This window comes from Oncorhynchus nerka, linkage group LG14, assembly GCF_034236695.1.
Source record: "Oncorhynchus nerka isolate Pitt River linkage group LG14, Oner_Uvic_2.0, whole genome shotgun sequence".
In the NCBI taxonomy this organism is placed as follows: Eukaryota; Metazoa; Chordata; class Actinopteri; order Salmoniformes; family Salmonidae; genus Oncorhynchus; species Oncorhynchus nerka.
Genome location: NC_088409.1, coordinates 23,652,034 through 23,679,171, shown reverse-complemented (window position 1 = coordinate 23,679,171; position 27,138 = coordinate 23,652,034). Strand labels below are relative to the sequence as shown.

The window sequence follows — 27,138 nt, the reverse complement described above, 5'->3', positions numbered from 1 at the left end:
TTCCTCTCTCGCCTTGTTACTTCTTCTCTCGTCTTGTTACTTTCCTCTCTCGCCTTGTTCCTTTCCTCTCTCGCCTTGTTCCTGTCCTCTCTCGCCTTGTTCCTTTCTTCTCTCACCTTGTTCCTTTCTCCTCTCGCCTTGTTACTTCTCCTCTCGCCTTGTTACTTCTTCTCTCGCCTTGTTCCTTTCCTCTCTCGCCTTGTTCCTTTCCTCTCTCGCCTTATTATATTCCTCTCTCGCCTTGTTACTTTCCTTTCTCGCCTTGTTCCTTTCCTCTCTCGCCTTGTTCCTTTCCTCTCTCGCCTTGTTCCTTTCCTCTCTCGCCTTGTTCCTTTCCTCTCTCGCCTTGTTCCTTTCCTCTCTTGCCTTGTTCCTTTCCTCTCTCGCCTTGTTACTTTCCTCTCTCGCCTTGTTCCTTTCTTCTCGCCTTGTTACTTCTTCTTTCGCCTTGTTACTTCCTCTCTCGCCTTGTTACTTCTCCTCTCGCCTTGTTCCTGTCCTCTCTCGCCTTGTTCCTTTCCTCTCTCGCCTTGTTCCTTTCCTCTCTCGCCTTGTTCCTTTCCTCTCTCGCCTTGTTACTTCTCCTCTCGCCTTGTTCCTGTCCTCTCTCGCCTTGTTCCTTTCCTCTCTCGCCTTGTTCCTTTGCTCTCTCGCCTTGTTCCTTTCCTCTCTCGCCTTATTATATTCCTCTCTCGCCTTGTTACTTTCCTTTCTCGCCTTGTTCCTTTCCTCTCTCGCCTTGTTCCTTTCCTCTCTCGCCTTGTTCCTTTCCTCTCTCGCCTTGTTCCTTTCCTCTCTTGCCTTGTTCCTTTCCTCTCTCGCCTTGTTCCTTTCCTCTCTCGCCTTGTTCCTTTCCTCTCTCGCCTTGTTCCTTTCCTCTCTCGCCTTGTTCCTTTACTTCTCCTCTCGCCTTGTTACTTCTTCTCTCGCCTTGTTACTTCTTCTCTCCTTGTTCTTCTTCTCTCGCCTTGTTACTTCTTCTCTCGTATTTACTTCTTCTCTCGCCTTGTTACTTCTTCTCCCGCCTTGTTACTTCTCCTCTCGCCTTGTTACTTCTTCTCTCGCCTTGTTACTTCTTCTCTCGCCTTGTTACTTCTTCTCTCGCCTTGTTACTTTCCTCTCTCGCCTTGTTCCTTTCCTCTCTCGCCTTGTTCCTTTCCTCTCTCGCCTTGTTCCTGTCCTCTCTCGCCTTGTTCCTTTCCTCTCTCGCCTTGTTCCTTTCCTCTCTCGCCTTGTTCCTTTGCTCTCTCGCCTTGTTCCTTTCCTCTCTCGCCTTATTATATTCCTCTCTCGCCTTGTTACTTTCCTTTCGCCTTGTTCCTTTCTCTCTCGCCTTGTTCCTTTCCTCTCTCGCCTTGTTCCTTTCTCGCTCGCCTTGTTCCTTTCCTCTCTTGCCTTGTTCCTTTCCTCTCTCGCCTTGTTCCAGTTCCTCTCGCCTTGTTCCTTTCCTCTCTCGCCTTGTTCCTTTTTCCTCTCTCGCCTTGTTACTTCTCCTCTCGCCTTGTTACTTCTCCTCTCGCCTTGTTACTTCTTCTCTCGCCTTGTTACTTCTTCTCTCGCCTTGTTACTTCTTCTCTCGCCTTGTTACTTCTTCTCTCGCCTTGTTACTTCTTCTCCCTTGTTACTTCTCCTCTCGCCTTGTTACTTCTTCTCTCGCCTTGTTACTTCTTCTCTCGCCTTGTTACTTCTTCTCTCGCCTTGTTACTTTCCTCTCTCGCCTTGTTCCTTTCCTCTCTCGCCTTGTTCCTTTCCTCTCTACTTGTTCCTGTCCTCTCTCGCCTTGTTCCTTTCCTCTCTTGCCTTGTTCCTTTCCTCTCTCGCCTTGTTCCTTTCCTCTCTCGCCTTATTATATTCCTCTCTCACCTTGTTACTTTCCTCTCTCGCCTTGTTCCTTTCCTCTCTCGCCTTGTTCCTTGTTCCTTTCCTCTCTCGCCTTGTTCCTTTCCTCTCTCGCCTTGTTCCTTTCCTCTCTCGCCTTGTTCCTTTCCTCTCTTGCCTTGTTTACTTCTTCTCTCGCCTTGTTACTTTCTCTCTCTCGCCTTGTTACTTTCCTCTCTCGCCTTGTTGTTTTTCCCTCTCTCGCCTTGTTCCTTTCCTCTCTTGCCTTGTTACTTCTTCTCTCCCCTTGTTACTTTCCTCTCTCGCCTTGTTACTTTCCTCTCTCGCCTTGTTCCTTTCCTCTCTCGCCTTGTTCCTTTCCTCTCTCGCCTTGTTCCTTTCCTCTCTCGCCTTGTTCATTTCCTCTCTCGCCTTGTTACTTCTCCTCTCGCCTTGTTCCTGTCCTCTCTCGCCTTGTTCCTTTCCTCTCTCGCCTTGTTCCTTTCCTCTCTCGCCTTGTTCCTTTCCTCTCTCGCCTTATTATATTCCTCTCTCGCCTTGTTCCTGTCCTCTCTCGCCTTGTTCCTTTCCTCTCTCGCCTTGTTCCTTTCCTCTCTCGCCTTGTTCCTTTCCTCTCTCGCCTTATTATATTCCTCTCTCACCTTGTTCCTTTCCTCTCTCGCCTTGTTACTTCCTCTCTCGCCTTGTTACTTCTTCTCTCGCCTTGTTACTTCTTCTCTCGCCTTGTTCCGTTCCTCTCTCGCATTGTTCCTTTCCTCTCTCGCCTTGTTACTTTCCTCTCTCGCCTTGTTACTTCTTCTCTCGCCTTGTTACTTTCCTCTCTCGCCTTGTTACTTTCCTCTCTCGCCTTGTTCCTTTCCTCTCTCGCCTTGTTCCTTTCCTCTCTCGCCTTGTTCCTTTCCTCTCTCGCCTTGTTCCTTTCCTCTCTCGCCTTGTTCATTTCCTCTCTCGCCTTGTTACTTCTCCTCTCGCCTTGTTCCTGTCCTCTCTCGCCTTGTACCTTTCCTCTCTCGCCTTGTTCCTTTCCTCTCTCGCCTTGTTCCTTTCCTCTCTCGCCTTATTATATTCCTCTCTCGCCTTGTTACTTTCCTTTCTCGCCTTGTTCCTTTCCTCTCTCGCCTTGTTCCTTTCCTCTCTCGCCTTGTTCCTTTCCCTTCTTGCCTTGTTCCTTTCCTCTCTCGCCTTGTTACTTTCCTCTCTCGCCTTTGTTACTTTCCTTTCTCGCCTTGTTCCTTTCCTCTCTCGCCTTGTTCCTTTCCTCTCTCGCCTTGTTACTTCTTCTCTCGCCTTGTTACTTCTTCTCTCGCCTTGTTCCGTTCCTCTCTCGCATTGTTCCTTTCCTCTCTCGCCTTGTTACTTTCCTCTCTCGCCTTGTTACTTCTTCTCTCGCCTTGTTACTTTCCTCTCTCGCCTTGTTCCTTTCCTCTCTCGCCTTGTTCCTGTCCTCTCTCGCCTTGTTCCTTTCTTCTCTCACCTTGTTCCTTTCTCCTCTCGCCTTGTTACTTCTCCTCTCGCCTTGTTACTTCTTCTCTCGCCTTGTTACTTTCCTCTCTCGCCTTGTTCCTTTCCTCTCTCGCCTTGTTCCTTTCCTCTCTCGCCTTGTTCCTTTCCTCTCTCGCCTTGTTCCTTTCCTCTCTCGCCTTGTTCATTTCCTCTCTCGCCTTGTTACTTCTCCTCTCGCCTTGTTACTTCTTCTCTCGCCTTGTTACTTCCTCTCTTGCCTTGTTCCTTTCCTCTCTCGCCTTGTTCCTTTCCTCTCTCGCCTTGTTCCTTTCCTCTCTCGCCTTGTTCCTGTCCTCTCTCGCCTTGTTCCTTTCCTCTCTCGCCTTGTTCCTTTCCTCTCTCGCCTTGTTCCTTTCCTCTCTCGCCTTATTATATTCCTCTCTCACCTTGTTACTTTCCTCTCTCGCCTTGTTCCTTTCCTCTCTCGCCTTGTTCCTTTCCTCTCTCGCCTTGTTCCTTTCCTCTCTCGCCTTGTTCCTTTCCTCTCTCGCCTTGTTCCTTTCCTCTCTTGCCTTGTTCCTTTCCTCTCTCGCCTTGTTACTTCTTCTCTCGCCTTGTTACTTTCCTCTCTCGCCTTGTTACTTTCCTCTCTCGCCTTGTTCCTTTCCTCTCTCGCCTTGTTCCTTTCCTCTCTCGCCTTGTTCATTTCCTCTCTCGCCTTGTTACTTCTCCTCTCGCCTTGTTCCTGTCCTCTCTCGCCTTGTTCCTTTCCTCTCTCGCCTTGTTCCTTTCCTCTCTCGCCTTGTTCCTTTCCTCTCTCGCCTTGTTACTTATTCTCTCTATTCCTCTCTTGTTACTTTCCTCGCCTTGTTACTTTTCTCTCGCCTTGTTCCTTTCCTCTCTATTGTTCCTTTCCTCTCTCGCCTTGTTCCTTTCCTCTCTCGCCTTGTTACTTTCCTTCTCTCGCCTTGTTCCTTTCCTCTCTCGCCTTGTTACTTTCCTCTCTCGCCTTGTTCCTTTCTTTCCTCTCTCGCCTTGTTCCTTTCCTCTCTCGCCTTGTTCCTTTCCTCTCTCGCCTTGTTCCTTTCCTCTCTCGCCTTGTTCCTTTCCTCTCTCGCCTTGTTCCTTTCTTCTCGCCTTGTTACTTCTCTTCTTTCGCCTTGTTACTTCCTCTCTCGCCTTGTTACTTCTCTCTCGCCTTGTTCCTTTCCTCTCTCGCCTTGTTCCTTTCCTCTCTCGCCTTGTTCCTTTCCTCTCTCGCCTTGTTCCTTTCCTCTCTCGCCTTATTATATTCCTCTCTCGCCTTGTTACTTTCCTTTCTCGCCTTGTTCCTTTCTCTCTCGCCTTGTTCCTTTCCTTTCTCTCTCGCCTTGTTCCTTTCCTCTCTCGCCTTGTTCCTTTCATCTCTTGCCTTGTTCCTTTCCTCTCTCGCCTTGTTACTTTCCTCTCTCGCCTTGTTCCTTTCCTCTCGCCTTGTTACTTCTTCTCTCGCCTTGTTACTTCTTCTCTCGCCTTGTTCCGTTCCTCTCTCGCATTGTTCCTTTCCTCTCTCGCCTTGTTACTTTCCTCTCTCGCCTTGTTACTTCTTCTCTCGTCTTGTTACTTTCCTCTCTCGCCTTGTTCCTTTCCTCTCTCGCCTTGTTCCTGTCCTCTCTTCTTGTTCCTTTTGTTCCTTTCTTCTCTCACCTTGTTCCTTTCCTCTCTCGCCTTATTACTTCTCCTCTCGCCTTGTTACTTCTTCTCTCGCCTTGTTCCTTTCCTCTCTCGCCTTGTTCCTTTCCTCTCTCGCCTTATTATATTCCTCTCTCGCCTTGTTACTTTCCTTTCTCGCCTTGTTCCTTTCCTCTCTCGCCTTGTTCCTTTCCTCTCTCGCCTTGTTCCTTTCCTCTCTCGCCTTGTTCCTTTCCTCTCTCTTGTTCCTTTCATCTCTTGCCTTGTTCCTTTCCTCTCTTGCCTTGCTTTTCCTTTCCTCTCTCGCCTTGTTACTTTCCTCTCTCGCCTTGTTCCTTTGTTACTTGTTACTTCTTCTCTCGCCTTGTTACTTCCTCTCTCGCCTTGTTACTTCTCTCTCGCCTTGTTCCTGTCCTCTCTCGCCTTGTTCCTTTCCTCTCTCGCCTTGTTCCTTTCCTCTCTCGCCTTGTTCCTTTCCTCTCTCGCCTTATTTATTCCTCTCTCGCCTTGTTACTTTCCTTTCTCGCCTTGTTCCTTTCCTCTCTCGCCTTGTTCCTTTCCTCTCTCGCCTTGTTCCTTTCCTCTCTCGCCTTGTTCCTTTCCTCTCTGTTCCTTTCCTCTCTTGCCTTGTTCCTTTCCTCTCTCGCCTTGTTACTTTCCTCTCTCGCCTTGTTCCTTTCCTCTCGCCTTGTTACTTCTTCTCTCGCCTTGTTACTTCCTCTCTCGCCTTGTTACTTCTTCTCTCGCCTTGTTACTTCTTCTCTCGCCTTGTTCCGTTCCTCTCTCGCATTGTTCCTTTCCTCTCTCGCCTTGTTACTTTCCTCTCTCGCCTTGTTCCTTTCCTCTCTCGCCTTGTTACTTTCCTCTCTCGCCTTGTTCCTTTCCTCTCTCGCCTTGTTCCTTTCCTCTCTCGCCTTGTTCCTTTCTTCTCTCACCTTGTTCCTTTCTCCTCTCGCCTTGTTACTTCTCCTCTCGCCTTGTTACTTCTTCTCTCGCCTTGTTACTTTCCTCTCTCGCCTTGTTACTTTCCTCTCTCGCCTTCTCTCCTTTCCTTCTCTCGCCTTGTTCCTTTCCTCTCTCGCCTTGTTCCTTTCCTCTCTCGCCTTGTTCCTTTCCTCTCTCGCCTTGTTCATTTCCTCTCTCGCCTTGTTACTTCTCCTCTCGCCTTGTTACTTCTTCTCTCGCCTTGTTACTTCCTCTCTTGCCTTGTTCCTTTCCTCTCTCGCCTTGTTCCTTTCCTCTCTCGCCTTGTTACTTTCTTCTCTCGCCTTGTTACTTCCTCTCTCGCCTTGTTACTTCTCCTCTCGCCTTGTTACTTCTCTCTCTCGCCTTGTTCCTTTCCTCTCTCGCCTTCCTTTCCTTTCCTCTCTCGCCTTGTTACTTTCCTCTCTCGCCTTGTTACTTTCCTCTCTCGCCTTGTTACTTTCCTCTCTCGCCTTGTTCCTTTCCTCTCTCGCCTTTGTTCGCCTTTCCTCTCTCGCCTTCTTCCTTGTTCCTCTCTCGCCTTGTTACTTTTCTCTCTTGTTACTTCTTCTCGCCTTGTTCCTTTCCTCTCTCGCCTTGTTCCTTTTCTCTCTCGCCTTGTTCCTTTCTTCTCTCACCTTGTTCCTTTCTCCTCTCGCCTTGTTACTTCTCCTCTCTCGCCTTGTTACTTCTTCTCTCTCTCGCCTTGTTACTTTCCTCTCTCGCCTTGTTCCTTTCCTCTCTCGCCTTGTTCCTTTCCTCTCTCGCCTTGTTCCTTTCCTCTCTCGCCTTGTTCCTTTCCTCTCTCGCCTTGTTACTTCTCCTCTCGCCTTGTTCCTGTTCCTCTCGCCTTGTTCCTTTCCTCTCTCGCCTTGTTCCTTTCCTCTCTCGCCTTGTTCCTTTCCTCTCTCGCCTTGTTACTTTCCTCTCTTGTTCCGTTCTCTCTGTTACTTTCCTTCTCGCCTTGTTCCTTTCCTCTCTCGCCTTGTTCCTTTCCTCTCTCGCCTTGTTCCTTTCCTCTCTCGCCTTGTTCCTTTCCTCTCTCGCCTTGTTCCTTTCCTCTCTTGCCTTGTTCCTTTCCTTTCCTCCTCTCGCCTTGTTACTTTCCTCTCTCGCCTTGTTCCTTTCTTCTCGCCTTGTTACTTTCTTCTCTCGCCTTGTTACTTCCTCTCTCGCCTTGTTACTTTCCTCTCGCCTTGTTCCTTTCCTCTCTCGCCTTGTTCCTTTCCTCTCTCTTGCCTTGTTCCTTTTCCTCTCTCGCCTGGTTCCTTTCCTCTCTCGCCTTATTATATTCCTCTCTCGCCTTGTTACTTTCCTTTCTCGCCTTGTTCCTTTCCTCTCTCGCCTTGTTCCTTTCCTCTCTCGCCTTGTTCCTTTCGCCCTCTCTTGCCTTGTTCCTTTCCTCTCTCGCCTTGTTCCTTTCCTCTCTCGCCTTGTTCCTTTCTCTCTCGCCTTGTTACTTCTTCTCTCGCCTTGTTACTTTCCTCTCTCGCCTTGTTCCTTTCTCGCCTTGTTCCTTCCTCTCTCGCCTTGTTCCTTTCCTCTCTCGCCTTGTTACTTTCCTCTCTCGCCTTGTTACTTCTTCTCTCGTCTTGTTACTTTCCTCTCTCGCCTTGTTCCTTTCCTCTCTCGCCTTGTTCCTTTCTTCTCTCACCTTGTTCCTTTCTCTCTCTCTTTTCCCTTGTTTCCTCTTCTCCTCTCGCCTTGTTACTTCTTCTCTCGCCTTGTTACTTTCCTCTCTCGCCTTGTTACTTTCCTCTCTCGCCTTGTTCCTTTCCTCTCGCCTTGCCTTGTTCCTTTCCTCTCTCGCCTTGTTCCTTTCCTCTCTCGCCTTGTTCCTTTCCTCTCTCGCCTTGTTCATTTCCTCTCTCGCCTTGTTACTTCTCCTCTCGCCTTGTTACTTCTTCTCTCGCCTTGTTACTTCCTATCTTGCCTTGTTCCTTTCCTCTCTCGCCTTGTTACTTTCCTCTCTCGCCTTGTTCCTTTCCTCTCTCGCCTTGTTACTTCTTCTCTCGCCTTGTTACTTCCTCTCTCGCCTTGTTACTTCTTCTCTCGCCTTGTTACTTCTTCTCTCGCCTTGTTCCGTTCCTCTCTCGCATTGTTCCTTTCCTCTCTCGCCTTGTTACTTTCCTCTCTCGCCTTGTTACTTCTTCTCTCGCCTTGTTACTTTCCTCTCTCGCCTTGTTACTTTCCTCTCTCGCCTTGTTCCTTTCCTCTCTCGCCTTGTTCCTGTCCTCTCTCGCCTTGTTACTTTCCTCTCTCGCCTTGTTCCTTTCCTCTCTCGCCTTGTTCCTTTCCTCTCTCGCCTTGTTCCTTTCTTCTCTCACCTTGTTCCTTTCTCCTCTCGCCTTGTTACTTCTTCTTCTCTCGCCTTGTTACTTTCTTCTCTCGCCTTGTTACTTTCCTTCTCTCGCCTTGTTCCTTTCCTCTCTCGCCTTGTTCCTTTCCTCTCCGCCTTGTTCCTTTCCTCTCTCGCCTTGTTCCTTTCCTCTCTCGCCTTGTTCCTTTCCTCTCTCGCCTTGTTCTTTTTCCTCTCTCTTGTTACTTTCCTTTCTTTCTCTCTCGTTACTTTCCTCTCTCGCCTTGTTCCTTTCCTCTCTCGCCTTGTTCCTTTCCTCTCTCGCCTTGTTCCTTTCCTCTCTCGCCTTGTTACTTCTTCTCTCGCCTTGTTACTTGTTCCTTTCCTCTCTCGCCTTGTTACTTTCTTCTCTCGCCTTGTTACTTCTTGTTCTTTCCTCTCCTTGTTACTTTCCTCTCTCGCCTTGTTCCTTTCCTCTCTCGCCTTTCCTGTTCCTTTCCTCTCTCGCCTTGTTACTTCCTCTCTCGCCTTGTTCCTTTCCTCTCTCGCCTTGTTCCTTTCCTCTCTCGCCTTGTTCCTTTCCTTTCTCTCCTTGTTCCTTTCCTCTCTCGCCTTTCTCTCGCCTTGTTACTTTCCTCTCTCGCCTTGTTCCTTTCCTTCTCCTTGTTCCTTTCCTCTCTCGCCTTGTTCCTTTCCTCTCTCGCCTTGTTACTTTCTCCTCTTGCCTTGTTCCTTTCCTCTCTCGCCTTGTTCCTTTCCCTCTCGCCTTGTTCCTTTCTCTCTCTCGCCTTGTTCCTTTCCTCTCTCGCCTTATTATTTCCTCTCTCGCCTTGTTACTTTCCTCTCTCGCCTTGTTCCTTTCCTCTCTCGCCTTGCCTTGTTCCTTTCCTCTCTCGCCTTGTTCCTTTCCTCTCTCGCCTTGTTCCTTTCCTCTCTCGCCTTGTTACTTTCCTCTCTCGCCTTGTTACTTTCCTCTCTCGCCTTGTTCCTTTCCTCTCTCGCCTTGTTCCTTTCCTCTCTCGCCTTGTTCCTTTCCTCTCTCGCCTTGTTCCTTTCCTCTCTCGCCTTGTTACTTCTCCTCTCGCCTTGTTCCTGTCCTCTCTCGCCTTGTTCCTTTCCTCTCTCGCCTTGTTCCTTTCCTCTCTCGCCTTGTTCCTTTCCTCTCTCGCCTTATTATATTCCTCTCTCGCCTTGTTACTTTCCTTCTTCGCCTTGTTACTTTCCTCTTCCTTTCCTCTCTCGCCTTGTTCCTTTCCTCTCTCGCCTTGTCTCCTTTACTTTCCTCTTCTTGCCTTGTTCCTTTCCTCTCTCGCCTTGTTCCTTTCCTCTCTCGCCTTGTTACTTTCTTCTCTTCCTTTCCTTCTCGCCTTGTTCCTTTCCTCTCTCGCCTTGTTCCTTTCCTCTCTCGCCTTGTTACTTCCTCTCTCGCCTTGTTACTTGTTACTTTCTTTCTTCTTTCCTCGCCTTGTTCCTTGTTCCTTTCCTCTCTCGCCTTGTTCCTTTCCTCTCTCGCCTTGTTCCTTTCCTCTCTCGCCTTGTTCCTTTCCTCTCTCGCCTTGTTCATTTCCTCTCTCGCCTTGTTACTTCTCCTCTCGCCTTGTTACTTCTTCTCTCGCCTTGTTACTTCCTCTCTTGCCTTGTTCCTTTCCTCTCTCGCCTTGTTACTTTCCTCTCTCGCCTTGTTCCTTTCCTCTCGCCTTGTTACTTCTTCTCTCGCCTTGTTACTTCCTCTCTCGCCTTGTTACTTCTTCTCTCGCCTTGTTACTTCTTCTCTCGCCTTGTTCCGTTCCTCTCTCGCATTGTTCCTTTCCTCTCTCGCCTTGTTACTTTCCTCTCTTGCCTTGTTCCTTTCCTCTCTCGCCTTGTTCCTTTCCTCTCTCGCCTTATTATATTCCTCTCTCGCCTTGTTACTTTCCTTTCTCGCCTTGTTCCTTTCCTCTCTCGCCTTGTTCCTTTCCTCTCTCGCCTTGTTCCTTTCCCTTCTCGCCTTGTTCCTTTCTCTCTCGCCTTGTTACTTCTTCTCTTTCCTCTCTAGCCTTGTTACTTTCTTCTTTCTCGCCTTGTTCCTTTCCTCTCTCGCCTTGTTCCTTTCCTCTCTCGCCTTGTTCCTTTCCTCTCTCGCCTTGTTCCTTTCCTCTCTCGCCTTGTTACTTCTCCTCTCGCCTTGTTCCTTCCTCTCTTGCCTTTCCTCCTTTCCTCTCTCGCCTTGTTACTTTCCTCTCTCGCCTTGTTACTTTCCTCTCTCGCCTTGTTCCTTTCCTCTCTCGCCTTGTTCCTTTCCTCTCTCGCCTTGTTCCTTTTCTTCCTCTCTCGCCTTGTTCCTTTCTTCCTCTCTCGCCTTGTTACTTCTCCTTTCTCGCCTTGTTACTTCCTCTCTCGCCTTGTTACTTTCTTCTCTCGCCTTGTTACTTTCCTCTCTCGCCTTGTTCCTTTCCTCTCTCGCCTTGTTCCTTTCCTCTCTCGCCTTGTTCCTTTCCTCTCTCTCGCCTTGTTCCTTTCCTCTCTCGCCTTGTTCATTTCCTCTCTCGCCTTGTTACTTCCTCTCTCGCCTTGTTACTTCTTCTCTCGCCTTGTTACTTCCTCTCTCGCCTTGTTCCTTTCCTCTCTCGCCTTGTTCCTTTCCTCTCTCGCCTTGTTCCTTTCTTCTCTCGCCTTGTTCCTTTCCTCTCTCGCCTTGTTACTTCTCCTTATTACTTCCTCTCTCGCCTTGTTACTTCTTCTCTCGCCTTGTTACTTCCTCTCTCGCCTTGTTACTTTCCTCTCTCGCATTGTTCCTTTCCTCTCTCGCCTTGTTCCTTTCCTCTCTCGCCTTGTTCCTTTCCTCTCTCGCCTTGTTCCTTTCCTCTCTCGCCTTGTTCCTTTCCTTCTCTCGCCTTGTTCCTTTCCTCTCTCGCCTTGTTCCTTTCCCTTCTCTTGCCTTGTTACTTCCTCTCTCGCCTTGTTACTTCCTCTCTCGCCTTGTTCCTTTCCTCTCTCGCCTTGTTCCTTTCCTCTCTCGCCTTGTTCCTTTCCTCTCTCGCCTTGTTACTTTCCTCTCTCGCCTTGTTACTTTCCTCTCTCGCCTTGTTCCTTTCCTCTCTCGCCTTGTTACTTTCCTCTCTCGCCTTGTTCCTTTCCTCTCTCGCCTTGTTCCTTTCCTCTCTCGCCTTGTTACTTTCCTCTCTCGCCTTGTTCCTTTCCTCTCTCGCCTTGTTCCTTTCCTCTCTCGCCTTGTTCCTTTCCTCTCTCACCTTGTTCCTTTCCTCTCTCGCCTTGTTCCTTTCCTTTCTCTCTCGCCTTGTTCCTTTCCTCTCTCGCCTTGTTCCTTTCCTCTCTCGCCTTGTTCATTTCCTTCTTCTCTCGCCTTGTTACTTCTCTCTCGCCTTGTTCCTTTCCTCTCTCGCCTTGTTCCTTTCCTCTCTTTCCTTGTTCCTTTCCTCTCTCGCCTTGTTCCTTTCCTCTCTCTTCCTTATTATATTCCTCTCTCGCCTTGTTACTTTCTTTCTCTCTCGCCTTGTTCCTTTCTTCTCTCGCCTTGTTCCTTTCCTCTCTCTCTCGCCTTGTTACTTCTCCTCTCGCCTTGTTACTTCTTCTCTCGCCTTGTTACTTTCCTCTCTCGCCTTGTTACTTCTTCTCTCGCCTTGTTCCTTTCCTCTCTCGCCTTGTTCCTTTCCTCTCTCGCCTTGTTCCTTTCCTCTCTCGCCTTGTTCCTTTCCTCTCTCGCCTTGTTCCTTTCCTTTCCTCTCTCTTGCCTTATTACTTTCCTCTCTCGCCTTGTTACTTCTTTTCCTTTCTTCTCCTCCTTGTTCCTTTCCTCTCTCGCCTTCTTTCCTTTCCTCTCTCGCCTTGTTCCTTTCCTCTTCTTGTTACTTTCCTCTCTGCCTTGTTCCTTTCCCTCTCGCCTTGTTCCTTTCCTCTCTCGCCTTTCTTTCCTCTCTCGCCTTGTTCCTTTCCTTTCCTTCTCTCTCGCCTTGTTCCTTTCCTCTCTCGCCTTGTTCCTTTCCTCTCTCGCCTTGTTCCTTTCCTCTCTCGCCTTGTTCATTTCCTCTCTCGCCTTGTTACTTCTCCTCTCGCCTTGTTCCTGTCCATTTCTCTCGCCTTGTTACTTCTCCTCTCGCCTTGTTCCTGCCCTTTCCTCCTCTCTCGCCTTGTTCCTTTCCTCTCTCGCCTTGTTCCTTTCCTCTCTCGCCTTGTTCCTTTCCTCTCTCGCCTTGTTCCTTTCCTCTCTCGCCTTGTTCCTTTCTTCTCTCACCTTGTTCCTTTCTCCTCTCGCCTTGTTACTTCTCTCTCGCCTTGTTCCTTTCCTCTCTCGCCTTGTTCCTTTCCTCTCTCGCTCTTGTTACTTTCCTCTCTCGCCTTGTTCCTTTCCTCTCTCGCCTTGTTCCTTTCCTCTCTCGCCTTGTTCCTTTCCTCTCTCGCCTTGTTCCTTTCCTCTCTTGCCTTGTTACTTTCCTCTCTCGCCTTGTTACTTTCCTCTCTCGCCTTGTTACTTTCCTCTCTTGCCTTGTTCCTTTCCTCTCTCGCCTTGTTACTTTCCTTTCCTCTTTCTCGCCTTGTTCCTTTCCTCTCTCGCCTTGTTCCTTTCCTCTCTCGCCTTGTTACTTACTTTCTCTCGCCTTGTTACTTCTTCTCTCGCCTTGTTCAGTTCCTCTCTCGCATTGTTCCTTTCCTCTCTCGCCTTGTTCCTTTCCTCTCTCGCCTTGTTACTTCTTCTCTCGCCTTGTTACTTTCCTCTCTCGCCTTGTTCCTTTCCTCTCTCGCCTTGTTCCTGTCCTCTCTCGCCTTGTTCCTTTCTTCTCTCGCCTTGTTCCTTTCTCCTCTCGCCTTGTTACTTCTCCTCTCGCCTTGTTACTTCCTCTCTCGCCTTGTTACTTTCCTCTCTCGCCTTGTTCCTTTCCTCTCTCGCCTTGTTCCTTTCCTCTCTCGCCTTGTTCCTTTCCTCTCTCGCCTTGTTCCTTTCGCCCTTTCTCTCGCCTTGTTCCTTTCCTCTCTCGCCTTGTTACTTCTCCTCTCGCCTTGTTACTTCTTCTCTCGCCTTGTTACTTTCCTCTCTCGCCTTGTTCCTTTCCTCTCTCGCCTTGTTACTTTCCTCTCTCGCCTTGTTACTTTCTCTCTCGCCTTGTTACTTTCTTCTCTCGCCTTGTTCCTTTCCTCTCTCGCCTTGTTCCTTTCCTCTCTCGCCTTGTTACTTCTGCCTTGTTCATTTCCTCTCTCGCCTTCCTTCTTGTTACTTTCCTTTCCTTCTTCTCTCGCCTTGTTCCTTTCCTCTCTCGCCTTGTTCCTTTCCTCTCTCGCCTTGTTCCTTTCCTCTCTCGCCTTGTTCCTTTCCTCTCTCGCCTTTCCTCTTCGCCTTTTCCTCTCTCGCCTTGTTCCTTTCCTCTCTCGCCTTGTTCCTTTCCTCTCTCGCCTTGTTCCTTTCCTCTCTCGCCTTGTTCCTTTCTCCTCTCGCCTTGTTACTTCTCTCTCGCCTTGTTCGCCTTGTTACTTCTTCTCTCGCCTTGTTACTTTCCTCTCTCGCCTTGTTCCTTCCTCTCTCCTTGTTCTTTCCTCTCTCGCCTTGTTCCTTTCCTCTCTCGCCTTGTTCCTTTCCTCTCTCGCCTTGTTCCTTTCTTGTTCTCTCGCCTTGTTCCTTTCCTCTCTCGCCTTGTTCCTTTCTCTCTCGCCTTGTTACTTTCCTCTCTCGCCTTGTTCTTTCCTCTCGCCTTGTTCCTTTCTCTCTCTTGTTCCTTTCCTCTTGTTGTTCTTCTCTCGCCTTGTTACTTCTTCTCTCGCCTTGTTACTTCTTCTCTCGCCTTGTTACTTCTTCTCCCGCCTTGTTACTTTCCTCTCTCGCCTTGTTCCTTTCCTCTCTCGCCTTGTTCCTTTCCTCTCTCGCCTTGTTCCTTTCCTCTCTCGCCTTGTTCCTTTCCTCTCTCGCCTTGTTCCTTTCCTCTCTCGCCTTGTTCCTTCTCCTTCTCTGCGCCTTGTTCCTTTCCTTCTTGCCTTGTTCCTTTCCTCTCTCGCCTTGTTACTTTCCTCTCTCGCCTTGTTACTTTCCTCTCTCGCCTTGTTCCTTTCCTCTCTCGCCTTGTTCGCCTTGTTCCTTCTCTCTCGCCTTGTTCCTTTCCTCTCTCGCCTTGTTCCTTTCCTCTCTTGCCTTGTTCCTTTCCTCTCTCGCCTTGTTACTTCTTCTCTCGCTCTTGTTACTTTCCTCTCTCGCCTTGTTCCTTTCTCTCTCGCCTTGTTCCTTTCCTCTCTCGCCTTGTTCCTTTCCTCTCTCGCCTTGTTCCTTTCTTCTCTCTCGCCTTGTTACTTTCCTCTCGCCTTGTTACTTTCCTCTCTCGCCTTGTTCCTTTCCTCTCTCGCCTTGTTACTTTCCTCTCTCGCCTTGTTGTTCCTTTTCCTCTCTCCTTACTTTATATTCTCTCTCGCCTTGTTACTTCTTCTCTGCCTTGTTCCTCTCTCGCCTTGTTCCTTTCCTCTCTCGCCTTGTTACTTCTCCTCTCGCCTTGTTACTTCCTCTCTCGCCTTGTTCCTTCGCCTACTCTCTGCCTTGTTCCTTTCCTCTCTCGCCTTGTTCCTTTCTCTCTCGCCTTATTACTTTCCTCTCTCGCCTTGTTACTTTCCTTCTCTCGCCTTGTTCCTTTCCTCTCTCGCCTTGTTCCTTTCTCTCTCGCCTTGTTCCTTTCCTCTCTCGCCTTGTTACTTTCTCTCTCGCCTTGTTACTTTCCTCTCTCGCCTTGTTCCTTGTTTTCCTCTCTCGCCTTGTTCCTTTCCTCTCTCGCCTTGTTCCTTTCCTCTCTCGCCTTGTTCCTTTCCTCTCTTTGCCTTGTTCGCCTTGTTCCTCTCTCGCCTTGTTCTTTCTTCTTCTCTCGCCTTGTTCTCTTCTTCTCTCGCCTTGTTCCTGTCCTCTCTCGCCTTGTTCCTTTCCTCTCTCTCCTTGTTCCTTTCCTCTCTCGCCTTGTTCCTTTCCTCTCTCGCCTTGTTATTATATTCCTCTCTCGCCTTGTTACTTTCCTTTCTCGCCTTGTTCCTTTCCTCTCTCTCGCCTTGTTCCTTTCCTCTCTCGCCTTGTTCCTTTCCTCTCTCGCCTTGTTTCCTTTCCTCTCTCGCCTTGTTCCTTTCCTCTCTCTCGCCTTGTTCCTTTCCTCTCTCGCCTTGTTCCTTTCCTCTCTCGCCTTGTTCCTTTCCTCTCGCCTTGTTACTTTTCTCTCTTGTTACTTTCCTCTCTCGCCTTGTTCCTTTCCTCTCTCGCCTTGTTCCTTTCCTTCTCTCGCCTTGTTCTTTCCTCTCTCGCCTTGTTCCTTTCCTCTTGCCTTGTTCCTTTCCTCTCTCTTGTTACTTCTCCTTCGCCTTTCCTCTCTCGCCTTGTTCCTTTTCCTCTCTCGCCTTATTACTTTCCTTCTCTCGCCTTTTCCTTTCTCTCGCCTTGTTATATTCCTCTCTCGCCTTGTTACTTTCCTCTACTTGTTCCTTCCTCTCTCGCCTTGTTCCTTTCCTCTCTCGCCTTGTTCCTTTCCTCTCTCGCCTTGTTCCTTTCCTCTCTCGCCTTGTTCCTTTCCTCTCTCGCCTTGTTCCTTTCCTCTCTCGCCTTGTTCCTTGTTCCTTTCCTCTCTCGCCTTGTTCCTTTCCTCTCTCGCCTTTTCCTTTCTCTCTCGCCTTGTTCCTTTCCTCTCTCGCCTTGTTATATTCTCTCTCGCCTTGTTACTTTCCTCTCTCGCCTTGTTCCTTTCCTCTCTCGCCTTGTTCCTTTCCTCTCTCGCCTTGTTCCTTTCCTCTCTCGCCTTGTTCCTTTCCTCTCTCGCCTTGTTACTTTCCTCTCTCGCTTGTTCCTTTCCTCTCTCGCCTTGTTACTTTCCTCTCTCGCCTTGTTCCTTTCCTCTCTCGCCTTGTTCCTTTCTCTCTCGCCTTGTTACTTTCCTCTCTCGCCTTGTTCCTTTCCTCTCTCGCCTTGTTACTTCCTCTCTCGCCTTGTTCCTTTCCTCTCTCGCCTTGTTCCTTTCCTCTCTCGCCTTGTTCCTTTCTCTCTCTCTTGCTCTCTGCCTTATTATTTCCTCTCTGCCTTGTTACTTGTTCTTTCCTCTCTCGCCTTGTTCCTTTCCTCTCTCGCCTTGTTCCTTTCCTCTCTCGCCTTGTTACTTCCTCTTCGCCTTGTTCCTTTTCTCTCTACGCCTTGTTCTTTCTCTCTCGCCTTGTTCCTTTCCTCTCTCGCCTTGTTCCTTTCCTCTCGCCTTGTTACTTTCTCTCTCCTTGTTTTCCTCTCTCGCCTTGTTCATTTCCTCTCTCGCCTTGTTACTTCTCCTCTCGCCTTGTTTCTTTCCTCTCGCCTTGTTCCTTTCCTCTCTGTTCCTTTCCTCTCTCGCCTTGTTCCTTTCCTCTCTCGCCTTGTTACTTTCCTCTCGCCTTGTTACTTTCCTCTCTCGCCTTGTTCCTTTCCTCTCTCGCCTTGTTCCCTCTGCCTTTCGCCTTGTTCCTTTCTCTCTCTTGCCTTGTTCCTTTCCTCTCTCGCCTTGTTACTTTCCTCTCTCGCCTTGTTCCTTTCCCTCTCGCCTTGTTCATTTCCTCTCTCGCCTTGTTCCTTTCCTCTCTCGCCTTGTTCCTTCTTCTCTCGCCTTGTTACTTCCTCTCTTGCCTTGTTCTGTTCCTCTCTCGCCTTGTTCCTTTCCTCTCTCGCCTTGTTCCTTTCCTCTCTCGCCTTGTTCCTTTCCTCTCTCCTTGTTCCTTTCCTCTCTCGCCTTGTTCCTTTCCTCTCTCGCCTTGTTCCTTTCCTCTCTCGCCTTGTTCCTTCCTCTCTTTCCTCTCTCGCCTTGTTCCTTTCCTCTCTCGCCTTGTTACTTTCCTCTCTCCTCTTGTTACTTTCCTCTCTCGCCTTGTTCCTTTCCTCTCTCGCCTTGTTCCTTTCCTCTCTCGCCTTGTTCCTTTCCTCTCTCGCCTTGTTCCTTTCCTCTCTCTTTCCTTTCTCTCGCCTTGTTCATTTCCTCTCTCGCCTTGTTACTTCTCCTCTCGCCTTGTTACTTCTTCTCTCGCCTTGTTACTTCCTCTCTTGCCTTGTTACTTTCCTCTCTCGCCTTGTTCCTTTCCTCTCTCGCCTTGTTCCTTTCCTCTCTCGCCTTGTTCCTGTCCTCTCTCGCCTTGTTCCTTTCCTCTCTCGCCTTGTTCCTTTCCTCTCTCGCCTTGTTCCTTTCCTCTCTCGCCTTATTATATTCCTCTCTCGCCTTGTTACTTGCCTCTCTCGCCTTGTTCCTTTCCTCTCTCGCCTTGTTCCTTTCCTCTCTCGTCTTGGTCCTTTCCTCTCTCGCCTTACTCCTTACCTCTCTCGCCTTGTTCCTTTCCTCTCTCGCCTTGTTACTTTCCTCTCTCGCCTTGTTACTTTCCTCTCTCGCCTTGTTACTTTCCTCTCTCGCCTTGTTCCTTTCCTCTCTCGCCTTGTTCCTTTCCTCTCTCGCCTTGTTCCTTTCCTCTATCGCCTTGTTCCTTTCCTCTCTCGCCCTGTTCCTTTCCTCTCTCGCCTTGTTCCTATCTTCTCTCACCTTGTTCCTTTCTCCTCTCGCCTTGTTACTTCTCCTCTCGCCTTGTTACTTCTTCTCTCGCCTTGTTCCTTCCCTCTCTCGCCTTGTTCCTTTCCTCTCTCGCCTTGTTCCTTTCTTCTCTCACCTTGTTCATTTCTCCTCTCGCCTTGTTACTTCTCCTCTCGCCTTGTTACTTCTTCTCTCGCCTTGTTACTTTCCTCTCTCGCCTTGTTACTTTCCTCTCTCGCCTTGTTACTTTCCTCTCTCGCCTTGTTACTTTCCTCTCTCGCCTTGTTCCTTTCCTCTCTCGCCTTGTTCCTTTCTTCTCTCACCTTGTTCCTTTCTCCTCTCGCCTTGTTACTTCTCCTCTCGCCTTGTTACTTCTTCTCTCGCCTTGTTACTTTCCTCTCTCGCCTTGTTACTTTCCTCTCTCGCCTTGTTACTTTCCTCACTCTTTACTTCTCCTATCCCTCGCTTCCTTTTCCTTCCCATGTCCTCCCTCTAACATCTAACTTCTTCCACTACTATTCTGACTGTATGTTCTGGGTATGGGGATAAAACATGACTCACAGTCTATCTCCCCTCCCCCCAGAGAGCGAGCGATAGCCAACAAGCTGGTGAGGAAGACAGAGAAAAAACTGAAGGAGGTGATGATGCAGGCAGAGGACGAGAGGAGACACGCAGACCAGTACAGAGAACAGGTACGAACCAGTACAGACCAGTACAGAGAACAGGTACGAACCAGTACAGACCAGTACAGAGAACAGGTACGAACCAGTACAGACCAGTACAGAGAACAGGTACGAACCAGTACAGACCAGTACAGAGAACAGGTACAGACCAGTACAGACCAGTACAGAGAACAGGTACAGACCAGTACAGAGAACAGGTACGAACCAGTACAGACCAGTACAGAGAACAGGTACGAACCAGTACAGAGAACAGGTACGAACCAGTACAGAGAACAGGTACGAACCAGTAAAGAGAACAGGTACGAACCAGTACAGAGAACAGGTACGAACCAGTACAGACCAGTACAGAGAACAGGTACGAACCAGTACAGAGAACAGGTACGAACCAGTACAGACCAGTACAGAGAACAAGTACATGCCAGTACAGACCAGGACAGAGAACAGGTACGTACCAGTACAGAGAACAGGTATGAACCAGTACAGACCAGTACAGAGAACAGGTACGAACCAGTACAGACCAGTACAGAGAACAAGTACATGCCAGTACAGACCAGTACAGAGAACAGGTACGAACCAGTACAGACCAGTACAGAGAACAGGTACGAACCAGTACAGACCAGTACAGAGAACAGGTACGAACCAGTACAGACCAGTACAGAGAACAGGTATGAACCAGTACAGAGAACAGGTACGAACCAGTACAGACCAGTACAGAGAACAAGTACATGCCAGTACAGACCAGTACAGAGAACAGGTACGTACCAGTACAGACCAGTACAGAGAACAGGTACAAACCAGTACAGAGAACAGGTACGAACCAGTATAGACCAGTACAGAGAACAGGTACGAACCAGTACAGACCAGTACAGAGAACTAGTACGAACCAGTACAGAGAACAGGTATGAAACCTCTTGAGTTCACCATAGAGATGGAGAGATACAGTAGAGAGATACAGTATGTTTTCATCCCAAAAGGAGTGGTTGGTCCTGCTAATCCCAATCCTAATCTAATCCAGCCCTGGCACCAGGGGAAGGTACTGGTTATCTCCTCCCAAATTATACCTAACAAAATAATCCCTCTACAGTGTAGAGGTAGAGGTGATACTGACCCCTCTCAAAAATCATCTGGAATTTAATCTGTGGGATGTAATCCCAGTCCTCGTGTTCTGTGCTTAATCTCTCCAACTGTCTCCCTCCGGCCCTCTCTGATACCCTTCCCCCCTTCTTCTATTATCTTCTCCTCTTCCACTTGAACCATTCTCTTCATCTCTCTCACCCCCCCCCCTCCTCTCTCCAGTTGGATAAATCTATGGGCCGGCTGAGGCAGCTGAAGAGGCAGCTCGAGGAGGTGGAGGAGGATAACTCTCGTTCCAACGCCCAGAGACGTAAACTGCAGAGAGAGATGGAGGAGCTGACTGACAGCTCCCAGAGCATGACCCGCGAGATCACCGCTCTACGCAGCCACCTCAGGTAATACTACCACTGTGTGTGTGTGTGTGTGTGTGTGTGTGTGTGTGTGTGTGTGTGTGTGTGTGTGTGTGGGGGTAATCTGAGTGACCCTCCCAGATCCATTGTATGTTTGCAGTTCCATTGCCACCTACTACCACCATGTTGTATTATTGCATGTTTTTTCTTCCATTGACCTCATCTAATACTGACACACTGTCCATCAGTCTGCCTCACACTCCACTCCATCCACTCAGCATCACCACATCTGAACGGAAACCAGAGAAGTAGGTCTGTGTGTGCGTGCGTGTGCAATTCATTAAGTTAAGATTTCTGTTAGTTGTGTGGACTGCAGTATATTTTAAACTGAGGAAATACTGTCTCTCATTAGTTTTATGTCTCAGGGGTTTAGTCACCTTTGTAACACAAGAGGGCTCTTGTCTTTCCAGTCCCTCGTAGAGACATATCAGATATACACTGCCTTTTTTCCACATGTTGTTACGTTACAGCCTTATTCTACAATGGATTAAAAAAATGTTAATCAATCTACACACAATACCCCATAATGACAAAGTGAGAAAAAAAATTGGGGAAATGCTTGATAATTTATTAAAAATAAACAGAAATACCTTATTTACATAACTTTTCAAACCCTTCGCTATGAAACTCGGAATTGAGCTCAGGTTCATCCTGTTTCCATTGATCATCCTTGAGATGTTTCTACAATTTGATTGGAGTCCCCTGTAATAAATTCAATTGATTGGACATGATTTGGAAAGGCACACACCTGTCTATAAAAGGTCCCACAGTTGACAGTGCATGTCAGAGCATAAACCAAGCCATGAGGATGAAGGAATTGTCCGTAGAGCTCCGAGACAGGATTGTGTTGAGGCACAGATCTGGGGAAAGGTACCAAAAAATGGAAGAAGTTTAGAACCAACAAGACTTCCTAAAGCTAGCCAACCAGCCATACTGAGCAATCTGAGGAGAAGAGCCTTGGTCAGGAAGGTGACCAAGAACCCGATGGTCACTCTGACAGAGCTCTATAGTTCTTCTGTGAAGATGGGAGAGCCTTCCGGAAGGACAACCATCTCTGCAGCACTCCATCAATCAGGCCTTTATGGTAGAGTGGCCAGACGGAAGCCACTCCTCAGTAAAAGGCACATGACAGCATGATTGGAGTTTGCCAAAAGGCACCTGAAGACTCTCAGATAATGAGAAACTATCATGACTCAAGGTGAGACCCAGATGCAGACACAGGAGGCAGATGGTTGGAGTCTTACAATATTTATTAATACAATAAGGTAAGGCAAGAGAATGGTCGTGGACGGACAAAAGGGTCAAAACCAGTTCAGTGTCCAAACGGTACCGAAGGGCAGGCAGAGTCAATGTCAAGGCAGGCAGGATGATCAGGCAGGCGGGAAAGTAGTCCAGAGTCAGGCAGGGGTCAAAACCGGGAGGACTATCAAAAAGAGAATAGCAAAAGGAGAATGGGAAAAATACGCTGGTGTCACGACTTCCACCGAAGTCGGTCCCTCTCTTTGTTCGGGGGGCGTTTGGCGGTCCACGTCACCGGCCTTCTAGCCATCGCCGATCCACTTTTCATTTTCCATTTGTTTTGTCTTTGTCTTACACACCTGGTTTCAATGCCCCAATTACATGTTCATTATTGAACCCTCTGTTCCCCCATGTTTGTTTGTGAGTGATTGTTTTTTTGTAATATGGTCCATTTATGTGGGCTCGATTAGTTTGTATTGTATTAGTTTATTTTGAGTAAAATACGTTTATTTACTCATGTCTACTGTCCTGCGCCTGACTCCTCTACACCAGCTACACACAGACCACATTACAGCTGGTTGACTTGACTAACATATAAGACGAACTGGCACAGAGAGACAGGGATAAATACACTGGGGAAAATAAGCGATACCTGAAGGGGGTGGAGATAATAACAGGAACAGGTGAAACAGATCAGGGCGTGACAGAAACAAGATTCTCTGGTCTGAGGAAACCAAGATTGCACTCTGGCCTGAATGCCAAGTGTTACTTCTGGAGGAAACCTGGCACCATCCCTACGGTGAAGCATGGTGGTGGCAGCATCATGCTGTGGGGAAAATGTTCAGCAGCAGGGACTGCGAGACTAGTCAGGATCAAGGGAAAGATGTACAGAGAGATCTGTGATGAAAACAAAGCTCTGAGTAAAGGGACTGAATACTTATGTAATTGTGATATTTCAGTTTGACATTTTTGTATAAAAGTTTTAAATGAATTAAAAACCTGTTTTTGCTATGTCATTATGGGGTATTGTGTGTCGATTGATGGGGGGGGAATGGTTTAATCCGTTTTAGAATAAGGCTGTAATGTAACAAAATGTGGAAAAAGGGCAGGGGTCTGAATACTTTCCAAATGCACTGTATGAAAAACCCTCCCTTTATCTCCTCTCCATCTCCATGACCCTCTCTACCACCTCTCTCCCGCCAGGCGTGCTCCGATGCCCCTTGGGATGCGCTCAGGTCGCAGGGCGTTGGTGGATGATCTGTCGTGTGAGAACTCTGACTCGGAGGAGCCCCCCCCCTCCCCGACTCCTTCTTCTGGTACTGGCCCCGGAACTGGCCCAGGCACCCCCACACCCCCTTCTGAAAACAACAGTCTGGGGCCCCCCCCACCATACAGCCTTAACGACACTGAGTAACACACACACAAACACACACGCATACATACAGATACATACTCACACAGACGCATAGGCCTGCCTACATGTATATGTACACATAGGCCTGCATACATGTATATGTACACATAGGCCTGCAAACATGTATATGTACACATAGGCCTGCAGACATGTATATGTACACATAGGCCTGCATACATGTATATGTACACATAGGCCTGCAGACATGTATATGTACACATAGGCCTGCAGACATGTATATGTACACATAGGCCTGCCTACATGTATATGTACACATAGGCCTGCATACATGTATATGTACACATAGGCCTGCATACATGTATATGTACACATAGGCCTGCATACATGTATATGTACACATAGGCCTGCCTACATGTATATGTACACATAGGCCTGCCTACATGTATATGTACACATAGGCCTGCCTACATGTATATGTACACATAGGCCTGCATACATGTATATGTACACATAGGCCTGCAGACATGTATATGTACACATAGGCCTGAAGACATGTATATGTACACATAGGCCTGAAGACATGTATATGTACACATAGGCCTGAAGACATGTATATGTACACACAAATACACCCTCACATAGACTGACTTACTGATCCTGCACTTCTTTAAACTATTTCCTCTGCAGTCCAAACTAGAACAGGGAGCATACACACACACACTCACACACACTCTCTCTCTCACATACACACACACACACACACACACAATTTAAGGGGGGAAAAGGATTTGTTGATGATTCGTGAGCAAGAATATGGACTGTAATCTCACTGGGGGAAGCTTCATCTCCCAGACATCTGAGGGACAGTGAATTATATCAGCATAGCCATGTTCTATTGTTATGATACTGTATTATGCTTCAAATGGCAGAAGTAAGATGGCTACTGGCCACTATCAATGTAAGGCCATGTTTAACCCTTTGAGGAACTCTGACAATATTCCACCTGTGTTTAGCGTTCTTGTTGAGGACATCGCAAAGGGCTGCTAAATGTTCTAGAATGCTGTAGAATCCTGGAATAAAACACTCCGAATAATGTTCCACTCCTCAAAGGGTTAATGACAATCTGCATGTTTGGGAAGACATTTTGCAAGACTAAAGAAACACACGCACACACATGCACACACACACATGCGCACACACACACGCACACACATGCACGCACGCACACACACACACACACACAGGGGACTGATTCATGTTTCTATGTATGTAGTCCCTCTGTCAGTGTGTCCTGGAAAAGGTAATCGCTCATTGACTGCTAGTGTGAAAGACAGCTGATATGCTCTTCTGTCTTTTAACAAGCCTGGGAGAAGCTCCCATGAGTTGTTCATCTTTCTCTCTCTCGCTTGAATATCAATTTAAGGCCAAGTTGTTATTTTAAAATGTATTTTAGAAAACAAACACAGAATGTCTGAAGTATTTTAGGATATATTACTAATTTGTTTGTAGTTTGAATTAGGTCATATATGGGGGAAATATCAATCAGGGAAGAGGGTTAAGTGAGAGAGAAAAAATGAAAAATGATAATCAACCTTGCTGTTGTATGCACAATGAAGAATGAAGCCAGCGGCAAGTTTCTATAGAAAAAGACTGCTGATATTTCACTCCATCATCACACATACTGGTGAAACTGGCTAGGGCATAAACACCGGCATCATCGTAGACCATATCAATCCATCTTATGATTGTCATAAGATGATGAAATGTTGCTATCTTTTGTCATGAGAAGCGATGACAACCAAACATGTTGTTGCAGTTGCATCAAACACTATTGCAAAACAAACCATGCAGTCTATCTTCGGTCCTGTGCTCTGATCTGGGTTATCTAGACATTCATGGACCTTTTTGGATTGAGACAGATAGGTAGTTACTGTAGTTAGGCCAATGGATTGGCAGGTATAGGTAGATAGATACAGTAGGTAGATACCGTAGGTAGATAGATACAGTAGGTAGATAGATACAGTAGGTAGATAGATACAGTAGATAGATACAGTAGGTAGATAGATACAGTAGGTAGATAGATACAGTAGGTAGATAGATACAGTAGATAGATAGATACAGTAGGTAGATAGATACAGTAGGTAGATATATACAGTAGGTAGATAGATACAGTAGGTAGATAGTTTCTTTAAGTCTTTAACATATCTCTTCTTATAAATACAGGCAGTTGAATCTGTGTCATTTATATCAGTCTGAATATGAGCAAAATCCTCCATTATTTATTGCCGCTGGCTGTTTTTGTATTGTTTCCAGTCTGTTCAGACATATCATTGGTAGATGACATACTGGTATGGTGTCACTGGCACTGATGGAAAGGAAGGCAGGGCCTCACACATACTGTAACCATGGCAATAGAGAGAGGTTAAGAACAGAATCACAATTACTAGGTGGATTGTGGTTAACAACATCTGTCTATCTATGTAGACTTGTGTTGTTGAATAATTCCTGGATGGGGTATTGGTTGTTCTATTTGACAGTGTTAGGGAGATTTGTAGGTCTTGGTTAGTAGGGAATGCACTGGAAATATATTGGACAGAGAGATGACAGACATTTAAGACAGTAACCAACACTACATCAGAACTCACCTGTGGAGCAGGACACTGGAATCTCTTACACAGAACAGGAACATGTGAAAATTGAGGACGTAATGTTGGTGTTTTGAGACTGCTAGTCATTCTCAACATATCATAAGCATCCATATCTTTTGTGTTTATCAAACAGACATATTGTACATTGTAATATTGTTTTTTTAATTCATTCATTGTGTAATATATTTATGGAACAAAGCTTTTGTGTTTAACCAAATGGTGGGCGTATGGATGAGAAAAGGGACTTATTGTATACGTAGTAGAATAGAATAGATTCAAGTAGAGTAGTAGGGCGGAGACTGGTTGGAGGGATTTCCACTGTCATCCATAGAACTACCCTCTGGAATAACAGACCAAAGTGGAGGACTTTTTCCAGCAACTTCCGTTGAGTTCATTGTCTTCAGATCTGTCCTATGAAGCACCAAGAAAACCCTGTTTCTACCCGGAATTTTTGTATAGATCATTCTAGAACAGTAACGCTCCAGGCTTCCCTCCCCTTATATCATAATAGTGTTTTTGCGGAAGTCATAAGGGGTCGAATCTTCCAAAGTGTTGTCTTTTCATTAAGTGACAGACAGGGAGATTTCTAGCCAGTTAGAAGATATGGTTTTAGAGTATACATGCCCCGCCCCCTTTAATCTCCAACAACATTCACCATTCATTCAAGTTTAACAAGTGCAAAGACTTTTTGTTAGTGTATATTGTTTATATTTGAACTCCTCTCAGCCCCAGAACCTCTCTGCCTGACACAGCAGAAGTCTGTACAGAGAATAAATATCCTGTCCACATACTGTTACAGGCACACAACACCTTGACATAGGGACGTTTCGCTGCTCAGTCTAGTTAAACACTACGTATTTGCATGGCGGTGCATTCCATTGATTATAGCATTGATTATTGATTATAGCATTGGCCGCATAGTCTCCCAGTTGTCTGCTCTTGTACAAGGAAGAGTATTTATCTCCCTCCACATAAGACTAGGACATTCCCCTTGAAAAGCATGCAAGGGTTGAACAACTAAAAGGTTGTTTAAAGAGCAAAGTTACAGTTCCCCATCATTATCTCATGTCAACTTGACACAGTGGAGAGCAAAGTTACAGTTCCCCATCATTATCTCATGTCAACTTGACACAGTGGAGAGCAAAGTTACAGTTCCCCATCATTATCTCATGTCAACTTGACACAGTGGAGAGCAAAGTTACAGTTCCCCATCATTATCTCATGTCAACTTGACACAGTGGAGAGCAAAGTTACAGTTCAACATCATTATCTCATGTCAACTTGACACAGTGGAGAGCAAAGTTACAGTTCCCCATCATTATCTCATGTCAAGCTTGACACAGTGGAGAGCAAAGTTACAGTTCCCCATCATTATCTCGTGTCAAGCTTGACACAGTGGAGAGCAAAGTTACAGTTCCCCATCATTATCTCATGTCAACTTGACACAGTGGAGAGCAAAGTTACAGTTCCCCATCATTATCTCATGTCAACTTGACACAGTGGAGAGCAAAGTTACAGTTCCCCATCATTATCTCATGTCAACTTGACACAGTGGAGAGCAAAGTTACAGTTCCCCATCATTATCTCATGTCAACTTGACACAGTGGAGAGCAAAGTTACAGTTCCCCATCATTATCTCATGTCAACTTGACACAGTGGAGAGCAAAGTTACAGTTCCCCATCATTATCTCATGTCAACTTGACACAGTGGAGAGCAAAGTTACAGTTCCCCATCATTATCTCATGTCAACTTGATGCAGTGGAGAGCAAAGTTACAGTTCCCCATCATTATCTCATGTCAACTTGACACAGTGGAGAGCAAAGTTACAGTTCCCCATCATTATCTCATGTCAACTTGATGCAGTGAAGAGCAAAGTTACAGTTCCCCATCATTATCTCATGTCAACTTGACACAGTGGAGAGCAAAGTTACAGTTCCCCATCATTATCTCATGTCAACTTGACACAGTGGAGAGAAAAGTTACAGTTCCCCATCATTATCTCGTGTCAACTTGACAC

At 47.2% G+C, this 27,138-nt stretch overlaps 1 protein-coding gene across 1 annotated transcript in view; it reads left to right on the top strand.

Annotated features, from left to right (window-relative positions):
* Window positions 1–25,154, top strand: part of LOC115114978 (myosin-10-like) — a 105,657-nt gene extending 80,503 nt beyond the window's left edge. Inside the window, exons 38-41 of the mRNA XM_065027792.1 lie at window positions 18,275–18,383; window positions 19,671–19,843; window positions 20,047–20,106; window positions 22,301–25,154. Of these exons, the coding sequence (XP_064883864.1) occupies window positions 18,275–18,383; window positions 19,671–19,843; window positions 20,047–20,106; window positions 22,301–22,511 (553 nt within the window). The 3' untranslated portion in view covers window positions 22,512–25,154. The remainder of the gene's footprint in view (window positions 1–18,274; window positions 18,384–19,670; window positions 19,844–20,046; window positions 20,107–22,300) is intronic.
* The last annotated feature ends 1,984 nt before the right edge of the window (window positions 25,155–27,138 follow it).